This window comes from Vicia villosa, linkage group LG3, assembly GCF_029867415.1.
Source record: "Vicia villosa cultivar HV-30 ecotype Madison, WI linkage group LG3, Vvil1.0, whole genome shotgun sequence".
In the NCBI taxonomy this organism is placed as follows: Eukaryota; Viridiplantae; Streptophyta; class Magnoliopsida; order Fabales; family Fabaceae; genus Vicia; species Vicia villosa.
In genome coordinates this window covers 100,163,966-100,174,944 of record NC_081182.1, presented here as the reverse complement: position 1 = coordinate 100,174,944, position 10,979 = coordinate 100,163,966, and the positions used below count along the sequence as shown (strand labels likewise).

General features: G+C 32.0%; 1 protein-coding gene and 1 non-coding gene across 2 annotated transcripts; one reads left to right on the top strand and one right to left on the bottom strand.

Annotated features, from left to right (window-relative positions):
• Positions 1–2,247: 2,247 nt before the first annotated feature.
• On the top strand, positions 2,248–3,443 carry LOC131656428 (uncharacterized). The gene is made up of 4 exons (XM_058926152.1): positions 2,248–2,588; positions 2,729–2,821; positions 2,919–3,050; positions 3,129–3,443. The coding sequence occupies exons 1-4, from the start codon at positions 2,361–2,363 to the stop codon at positions 3,168–3,170; spliced, it is 495 nt and encodes a 164-aa protein (XP_058782135.1). The 5' UTR covers positions 2,248–2,360; the 3' UTR covers positions 3,171–3,443.
• TRNAG-UCC (transfer RNA glycine (anticodon UCC)) lies at positions 2,638–2,709 on the bottom strand. The gene has a single exon. It is a non-coding gene; the product is annotated as a tRNA-Gly (tRNA).
• Positions 3,444–10,979: the final 7,536 nt, after the last annotated feature.

Below are 10,979 nucleotides of genomic sequence, written 5' to 3'. Positions count from 1 at the left end.
TTACTAGTGGAATTTCATTTACTCTTACAAGTCACACATCGTTAACCTCACTAATTTGAGCTTTGAAGGGCTAACATTACAATTACACTCTTTATCATCAAATATGTCCTTTGTTCATCATAATCATGTGACATATAAATTGATTATGAGCATGCAAGGTCATGAACTATGGAGAGTTTAGCTATCCAAAATGATTCAATTTTTAAAACATTGTTTGAAATACAAAAACAAAAGAAAATGCATTTGAAACATCTCATGAATAAGAAAGCAAAGGTACTTAATTTACATGTGCATAAAATGGTATAGTTCATAACTAAATGTAAGTACCACTGTTAATAAACCTTCAATAAATAAATAAACACCAAAATAAATAAACCTGCAATTATGTGCAACACCTGAAATTGAGATAATGGAACACCAAAGTCAAATGCTATAATACTTGTTCCATGAAAATTCAATCACATAAGCATTATGTGCTTTAAGAAAATGGGTTATTTGATTGGTTACTTGTGGGAGCAGTTGTTGCAAAGCTCATTTGTATAATATTGTGAAGCTCATACTCCCACATATCAGGCATATATAGCAAATTGTATCAAAATATAGTCACCTAATAAACCTAATGCGAACGTAATTTGGCCGCAAAAGCAACTTCAATGATCATTACCTGATTTGGCTCCTTGAACCCTCCACTTAATTGTGGATGCATAGCTCTACGGAGGATATCGGACGAATTTGTCATGTTTGGAATAACTGCCTGAATTAGCCCTGGCTAAGATTGATGTAACAAAGGAAAATTCATAATACAATAACGCAATGTTAGACAGAGTTGCAGATCATAAGCTTTTTTTCCTAACTGGTATGCAAATAGATGAACAACTTACATATTTAGCAAGACCTTCAATATTAAAATCCAGCCGTGGATTTACTGTTGCACATTTCATAGATAAAAACTGCCAAAATAAAGAGATGGATCCGAGTGTTCAATTTCACATATATTGGAAAAGGATGGAAATGAGGAAATATGCCAAATTATAAATGTTGATATTGTGTTGAGGTAGAACTAAAATACACAGGGCAAAACAATTATAGTATTAAAATCTCTAGTGGGAACTACAAAGATAAGACCACAAGCAAGACTGACCATTACAGGCTACCTTTATCTAAGCATGAAAAAAACCACACATTAGTAATAGCAAGGTACAATAGACTTTATATTAAATAAGTATAAAGCCAACTATATCTGGTCAAAGTTACCTAAAATCTCCTGAACCATTGCAATTGAAAATAAAAATTAACTATCAATAATAACAAAAATAAACAATAGAAAATAAGAGTGACAAATGTGGAGGGTTATCTATAAGTGAGTTGTTAATTATATGAACAATACTAAGCATGAAGAATTGAAAGCTCTAACAACAGAGCTAACCATGTTTGCAACAAAGTCCATATTGTCCAATGTTGATAAAACTACATCGAAAACCAACAAAATCAATAGAAACAACAAATGTCACAAACGTCTCAGCCAAACAAAATAATATAATGAAAAGAGATAGAAAGTATTAATTAGAAATACTGACCATTTGAGATAAGAGAGTACTAAGCCATCAAAACTCTAAGAAAACCCTTCTCCATCCCAAACCTGTAAACTCTGACAAGAAAAAAATTGAATTTCATGGTGAGAATACAAAGAGAGTGTATCAATGAAATCAAAACCACAACCTATAATCAGGGTCGACGACAAGGTTCACTGAAACAAAATTTGATTCGGTTCATTAGGAAGGTTGAGAGATGAAAAGAACGAATATGATATTGGTTTTTCAATCGAAGGTGGCAATGGTCCTATATAGAAAGGAGAAGGGGCTGCGACGACTAGAGTTAGGGGAGAAAAAAGGAGACGGAGGGGCTGTCTGAGAGAAACGTGAAATTGAAATGAGAGAAAAAAAAGAAAGTTGTACCTTATTAGAAAATAAGAACCAATAGGAGCATAACACTTGTTTAGACAATAGAAAAATAGTAGTGTAAATTTGTTATTTACCAAATTATCTTTTTCGTGTGTAAATATTTTTTTTACCAAAAGGTATTTTTGTCAGATTGGTCAATCTAAATGTATTGGGTAATAAATAAATAGTAGATAACACTCTCTCACCAAACACTTAGATCCAACAAGACCAAATGGATAAGATTTCTAAGATATTTTAGATGAAGAAAACCCCTCAACCATATTTTCATGTCCCCATACCAAAATATCTCCCACACTCACCAAACTTAAATAGCTTTTCATTACACAAACCCACAACTGACATCAAGATAACCAATCATCCATAACAATACACAAAATCTCAAAAGGTGAACAAAAAAAAATGGCGGAACTTACAAGACCAAACAGAAGCGACACTCACCTCTCACCCGAAGAAGAAGCAACCATAGAAGCAAAAACCAGACACCACTTCGATGAAGCAGCACCAAAACGACACACAAAACCACAACGCAGTGAATATGCATCTCAATACGTGGATAAGAATCTCTCAGATCATTCTGTACCAGAAATGCTACAGTTTCAACGACTCGAAAATGATCCCACCGAAAAGGTTAGTTTCGTAATTAGCCACAAATTTTTTCATAAAAATAAAATGCTTATGCGTTTGCCGGGAGTCGAACCCGGGTCTATTGCTTGGAAGGCAATTATCCTAACCGTTGGACTACAAACGCTTGTTGATGGCTTTTTCAGAAATTGAATTACGATGGAAAAGAAGTGGCTGAAGAATTTGTGGAAACTGAGTATTACAAAGATCTTAACAGTGTAGACAAACATCATCACACGGTAATAACAACTTCAATCCTGTTTCTTATTATTCTCAAAATATTCAAAGTTTTTCACAAATCCATGAATATGTTTTTTTTTTTTACTGTGAGCACAGACAGGAAAAGGGTTTATTCAGGTAGAAAAAAGTGACACAAGCTTCCACATAGAACCAGACACTTATGAATTTCATCACTCTAGTAAGGGAAACCCAGCAACCAATGAATGGGTTCCTGCTCCTTTTACAGAGGTATTTTACTGTTTTTACTATGCTACTAAAACTAGATTTTGTTCATCTTTATCTTGGTCTTATTAGAGTATGTTTCAGGAGGATTCTCATTCAGACAAACCTAATAGGAGTGACAATTGATATGGAGAAGTGAATGGTGTTTGTTTGCATTGTATCAGAAGGTGTTTTAATTGAGCTTGTGAGTTTTTTTTTATAAGGAGGTTGTGGAGTTTTTTAAGAGGTATTTAAGTTGTAAACCAAAATGAATAAGAACAATGAAAAAAATGTGATTTGGTTAAGGTTATTGTGTTGGAATAACCATGTTGTATCCTATGAAGTATGAAATGCTAGATTTCTGGAAATGTGTCTCTAATCTCATGTAATTTTTTCTTTAACAAATTAGTATTTTGTGAAGGATTTGTGACTTACTTTGTTAAAGGCTTTACAAAGTTGAAAAGATCTAAGTTCAAAAACACTAATTAAAAGGAAAATACAATCACAATAATTATTACTTTGTTTTTAAATATATAATTGTGTTGACTAAACTTTCAGAATTACTCCAAAATAGATTGGTAATCAATCCATTTTCAATGGAGTATTGCTTTATCCATTTTATGGAATAAGGTCAACACATTGAAAATTAAAATTTATTCTTCAATATTATGGAAATGCATCTCTGTACGCATTTAAAATACACACAATGTTTTATAAGTGAGTAATTCACTTATATTTGTAAAATAAATGGTTCGGAGATGCATATATAAAATCACTTCGAATAAATTACGGAGATGTATCTTTAGATTAACCTCCGAAAGCACTTTGTGCTTCACAAGTCAACCATCCACCTCAAATTTGTCAAAAATTGGTTCGGAGATGCATCAACGTAATTTTTTAGAGGTGATTCTGTAGATGCATTTTCGGAGTAGTCTTTGTTTAGATTTTTGCCTTCACAACAAGTAGTGTTTCATTGATTTTTTAGGCCATTTAAAATAAGGATATATTAACACCATGCTAATTATACTATGTAATTCAAGGATGTGATAAATTCAAATATAAACATTGATCAATTAATTACAATTATTACCATGATACATAATTTATACAGAAAATACAAATTGTTACCAAATCATTTGAAGCATTGCACATTTCTCATAGTAAATTGATTTATATTTCTACTTTGCATAAGTATTAACTTTAGATTTATGTTCTAATTTGTCATTTACGTGTTAACTTGAGACATATGCATTAAAATTCAATGGCATCGTTTAATATTCGCTTCATTTTGATTAAATATAATTATACTAAGCTAACACAGTATGATACTACAGGCGTAAGTAGTTGTCAATATTGTAGACGTCTTGTAAATCTTAAGATCCAAGATGTTGCTACTGGGGAGCGAAAACTCGTCCTATCCAATGTGACTCTTGGCAACGAAAACTCTTATTTCATGTTTACTTGATTAGAAAAATAATTCAAACATTAAAAACCTAAATAAAGTAAGTCATATATTTTTAAAAAGTAAAGTAAGTACCTGGACCAAATGATTTTGATTTACAAAATCAATGCAATAGATGGAGACGCTTGGAGAATGTGAACTTGTCATAGAAAAGAAAGTCGTGCACGGATTGTCTAAAAAGACAAGAGCGACATTATAGCGATTTTCTATCAAGTAACTCATATCTGGTAGCGTCATCCATTTCTCTGGTGACTGAGGACCTAAAGTTGATATCATCAAATATTCTCTCACTTCTAATATTCGATTTCCAAATATCTTCTCATATAAACTTGGTCTTTCTTCGTTTCTTATTTCGTTATCCAAATCTCGACAAACCATTGGACAACCATCTTCATTATATCCATGCAATGATGCAACGAATCTAAATCCAAAGGTGGAGTGAAGAAGAAAGAGAAGAAACCAGTGGGATATGATGTTTACAGGGAAATTGATTCCTTGTAAACATCATAAAATTGTTCCAGGTTATCTAACATCCAACAAAAGTTCTCTATTTGCTAGATTCCATATGGGCAAATACAACACCAAACGTCAACTTAGTTGATGTCATGCCAAATATTTCAAATAAAGGTTGTTTATATTTGTTTGTCTTGTAAATGTTGTCCATAACTAACACAATAGTCAAAATATTCAACAACTTAATTGAATCTGGGTGGGCCCAAAAAATTATTCGCATAACTTCCGAGTCATCTCTTTTTCTACTTCAGTAAACTTATCATGCGTAATTTATGAGCTTAAACAAATGTTGTATATAACTTCTAAAACCTCTTATCTCTTATTGTAACTTACTCTTATTCTTATATACTTGCATGATCCGAGTTACGTTTTCCAAACATCGCTTTTGCAAGGAAAGTAATATGTGACTAGGTGGAACATGTATCTTTGTCAAATTAACAACATGTTGATCCTCATATGTGCTCAGTGTTAGAACAAGATTTGGCTATGCACTCTATCTCAAAGTTTTGATGATAACAACACATATATTTTATATGTAAACAATTTTGTTTCTAATGATTTCTTGAGTGTGCAGATTAGAAATGCTTATTGATTCAGGAATGTTGTCTAAAGAATCATCAATATGCTTGGCACGTCAGAAAGACTACTCTCTTCCATTCCTGAAGAAACATCAGTAGTTCCGAAGAATGCTTAATGTTAACCAGAAAGAAGATCTCATGTGTACTTCTCAATAAGTTGTTGCTTCAGAAGTCTCAAGTGTCTCCAAAAGAAATAAGTCTATAAGACGTTGTTGCTTCAAGATCAGAAATCAAGTCTACATCGGATAAAAGCTTTTGCTTCAAAAGATCAGATGTCAAGATATGTTTGTCAGAAGAGCTGTTGCTTTTAACTCTGATGACATAGTCAAAATCAGCTAATAAAGATCAAGACCAGAAATATGGATTAGTTGTCGTGACTCAAAGTTCAGATATTATGACTTGTCTTCAAAAAATCTGTTGCTTTAGATATCTGAAAATATTTTCTATTTCTGAAAGACTCTAACAATGTTGCACGTAATGTTATATGAATTCTTTCTCACTCCTCAAATCAGTCATCTTATACTTCAGATACATATTTGATCTAGAAAGACCTGCGTCTTATTTCAGAAAAGTTGTTGCTAACATTTCTGAGAGACAAGGTTCTGTTCCTAGTGGCTCTGATGTTTTCATGCTATCATAACATAGTAGTTTCTGAACTACTCATCAAAAAAACACATCACGAAAACAAAGATAAGGAAGTTGATCTCTTCCAATCTTATTACTTCATATCATAAGTACATCATTGGAAGATAAGATAAAGAAAATTTCTCAAGAAGATTTCAGTAAAATGGTATGCTTAAACAAATACACTTATACAACGACATTTGTACTATTTAGAATTTGTTTTCCACCTATTCATGATAAAGATGCAAGCTACAGAAAAAGAAAGTAATGTGTTGTACTATCCAACATCTACACTGATACTATCCGTGGGAAAGTAACTGTTGGCTCTGGAAAAGAATTTTCTATTATCATACAATGTCTCTTTTGAAGGCTATAAAAGAAGATCAAGATTTCAGAATAAAGAAGCGAACGCTGAAATAGCGAAAGCCAAAAGCTGTTGCTCATGCTGATGAAGCCAAAATACTCAAGCAAAGCTGAAAGCTGAAGCCAGACCGAAAAGAGGATAAAGAATGAAGAGAAAGAAAAGAAAGAATAGAAAGAAGATTACTACAAGATGCTACCCAAACATTCATCAAATACATCTTTGTATAATCATGTAAAAGCAAGGAGTTGTTGCTCATATCTTGCTTAACACTTTTGTGTTACTATCTTGTACCTAAACATTTGTGTAATCATCTTAATAGAAGCAATCATGTAAACACTAACATTAAGCAATAGTTAGTTGTTTGTTCCTTGAGTGACTAGTCTTAGTCTGTATACTCAAGAAGACTTTGACAGTTTGTCATTATGGAGAAATCTCCTTTAAGGAACCAGTTGGGTCAGAATTATTAAGGATTCATTGATCGTTATATCTCCTAGGGGACCAGGTGGGTCAAAATTCTTAAGAAATCACTAACAGTTGATCAATGCTTTGGTTGTTATTCACTGGCAGTTGGCCCGTGCAATTTTAATCGTTTTGATGGATTAAGTCCTTTTCTAAGGCAAAATCACCTTGGCGGGTGGACAAGACTAACCTTTTCTAAAGGGAACCTGGATAACATGAATGTGTCATTTTTATATTCATCACATTCATTATTGTTTAATTTGTATGAACACCATATCTAAAGGGAAAAGTTTTGAAAACCCAATTCACCCCCCTCTTTATTGTGTTTTTCTCTACCTTCACTCAGCCTACCAATAAACGAATGACATTATCTATAAGATAAATTATGGTTATGAAGCCCACATTTTACATCAACCTTCTATCCAGACCCATCTTTCAACGGTGTCGACCTACTTTTGAAATTTCACCCACATTTCTTAGTGACACTTTGTATTCCACTTTTTGTATCCTTTTATTTCTCACCTTTATCAAAACCAAATATTACTTTGTTACTTCTCCCTCTCTTGCATGTTTTGGTATCTGAATGAGTGATGATAACTGTTACATTATTTCTAATTTCAACCTCTTTAATCCACCTTATCACCTGTTGTCATGTATCGAATCTATTTGTAATTAGGAATGCATCAGAGGTATCCACACATATTTGATATTTATCTCATATTGGTAACAGAAATTCAATAACTACAACATAAAAAAATTAAAAATTTTAAAAATATGACCACCAGATAACTTACCACTAAGTTTTCCGGAAAACCAAACTTAGTTAACCGAATAACTTGAAAATAATTTTTCCAAAGCACAAAGTCTCTTCACCAGATATCATTGTAAAATTTATCTGGTACAGTTATAACAAATTACAAACTGGATAACTACTCAATTAATTCTTCGGTAAAAACAAAATAAAACTTGGAATAATATATTTTCAAGTTATCCGGTAAATATAAAAAACTTATCGTATGACCTTTTTTGCAATTATCTGGTACACATGTGTGGGGGTGTAAACTCCTTCAACTTTTCGAAAAAATTGAAGGAATAGTAAAATTAAAATGGTAAAGTTGGAATATTTTATAAACTGTAAGGGTATAAAGATAAGTGTAGGGGTATGGGATAAAGTTTTCACATGATTGATACGACAAGTGTTATCCCATCAACGACATGTAAGAGGACTCACACCCATGTCACCTAATTTTGTGATATAAATGAACTCACTCAATGTACTATATTACTTCACACATTTCAATTATTAAAACAACTAAACTACATTTTTTAAATATTCATATCACTCATTTAAAATTCTAAATTAGCTCACACTAATCTTACAATATACTCCAACTTAATAAACTCTTGGTTAAAAGAGGAAAAAAATTGTCAAAGTTACGTTGCTATCGAAAATAACAATGTTTTATTAATACTAATACAATGGAATTTAAATATTATTTTTTTAACATATGTGATCTTGCATATCTAAAAAACTCTTGATAATTATATTTTGAAAAGCTCATTATATGAGATAACCATGGACAAGCTAAAATAGTATATGCTACATTTACTTTGTCAGTAGGGATGAAAATAGGTCAGGCCAGGCCATATCTTAGATGGCATGAGTCTGACCTACGATAAAACTTCAAGGCCTGAGTCTTGCCTATGACTTATTATAGTCTTTTTTTGTTATGACATGGCCTATTTTAAAGTTTGGCCTTTATTTAAAAGCCAATTTCACATTAAAGCTTTTAAATAGTCCATTTAACCTATGAAGCCTTATAGACTGACCTATATATGCATATATAGGCCGACCTATTTAGTCTATTTTATAATATATATATATATATGTGTGTGTGTGTGCGTGTGTGTGTGTGTGTGTGTGTGTGTGTGTGTGTGTGTGTGTGTGTGTGTGTGTGTGTGTGTGTGAGTGTGTGTGCGCGCCAACCTATTTATCCTATTTTCTAATATATATTCATACATGGGCCGACCTATAAGGCTTTTTAATAGCCTATAACTGACCTATTTAATTAAATGAGATTTTAAAAAAATCCAACCTAGCCTTTTTGTTAAATAGGTCACACGAGACCAGACCTTAAATAGGTCAGGTTATACGTCATTGTAGACCGGTCTGGCCTATTCACATTCCTAATTTCCAACATATTAAATCATCTATATGTAGAGGTTGGGGAGAGTTAAACCAACAATGCAACAAAAAAGTAATAATGTTAATCAGAGAACACAAAACTAATGTTTACGCACAATTAAAAAAATAACCTTCTATTTTAGCATCATTTAAATTATTTAAAAAAAACAAAATTAGGGCAACGTCAATGTGAATAAGGTTGATTTTCACTAGAACTACTACATAGATTTTGTTTAGAGATTAAGTTAGAAATAAAAAATATTGGTAAGTTACTTAACTCAGCTCTTACAAAGCAGCAACAACAATAACAACGACAACTAAGCCTTATCCCACAAGGTGGGGTCGGCTACATGGATCAACTTTATCCATAGTGTTCTATCAAGGACCAAGGATCATCTTCTATCCAAATCATTAATCTCGAGATCTTTCTGAATAACTTCTCTTATAGTATATTTGGGTTTTCCTCTTCCTTGAACTTTTTACCTTCTCTTCATATGGTCTACTCTTTTTACTACATAATATACAAGTTTTCTCTCTACATGCCCAAACCACCTAGTCTATTTACCACCATCTTCTCTACCATAGACGTTACCCCGACACGCTCTCTAATATTTTCATTTGTAATTTTATCATGTTGAGTCTTAAGACACATACACAGCAACATCCTCATCTTTGCTACACTTATTTTATTCTAATGCCGATTCTTTAGTCGTCTAACATTCTCTCTCATACAAAATTGTAAGTTTTACTGCAGCCTGATAAAACTTTCCCTTCAGCTTGAATGGTGCATTTGCCTCTGTAACTCGGTTTTTTGAGGCGAACTGACTCCTTGCTCTCTTTTTTTTGATTTTTTTATTATTGCAAGAGTCGTCACCGACTTTTATTTTATCCAACATTTAGGAAAGGCATAAAAGAACAGGAAAGACCTTTTGACAGATTTTGGGTTCGGGGGGTTGGTTATACAAAGGGAAGGTTTTAAGCACCCTTTGTATCCATGGTTATCCATGGGCTCTTAATTGCTTAGCTCACTTTTGATTTAAAAATAGAAGAAGTGAAGATGACGGAAACATAAACAATGCATCCAAATAGACAAAGAAAAAATAGCGGAAGCATAAATAATATGTCCAAATGGACAAAGAGAAAATAGCGGAAACATAAATAATATGTCCAAGTGGACAAAGAAAAATAGCAGAAATATAAATAATATGTCCAAATGGACAAAGAAAAAATAGCAGAAATATAAATAATATGTCCAAATGGACAAAGAAAAAATAGCAGAAATATAAATAATATGTCCAAATGGACAAAGAAAAAATGACAGAAATATAAATAATATGTCCAAATGGACAAAGAAAAAATAACAGAAACATAAATAATATGTCCAAATGGACAAAGAAAAAATAACAGAAACATAAATAATATGTCCAAGTGGACAAAGAAAAAATAACAGAAACATAAATAATATGTCCAAATGGACAAAGAAAAAATAACAGAAACATAAATAATATGTCCAAATGGACAAAGAAAAAATAACAGAAACATAAATAATATGTCCAAATGGACAAAGAAAGAATAACAGAAATATAAATAATATGTCCAAATGGACAAAGAAAAAATAACAGAAATATAAATAATATGTCCAAGTGGACAAAGAAAAAATAACAGAAACATAAATAATATGTCCAAGTGGACAAAGAAAAAATAACAGAAACATAAATAATATGTCCAAATGGACAAAGAAAAAATAACAGAAACATAAATAATATGTCCA

Excerpts from the sequence above, each read along its gene's own strand:
- LOC131656428 (XM_058926152.1), top strand. The coding sequence starts at position 2,361 with ATGGCGGAACTTACAAGACCAAACAGAAGCGACACTCACCTCTCACCC. Across the intron at positions 2,589-2,728 it reads AAAATGATCCCACCGAAAAG|AAATTGAATTACGATGGAAA; the intron begins GTTAGTTTCGTA and ends TGGCTTTTTCAG. Across the intron at positions 2,822-2,918 it reads TAGACAAACATCATCACACG|ACAGGAAAAGGGTTTATTCA; the intron begins GTAATAACAACT and ends CTGTGAGCACAG.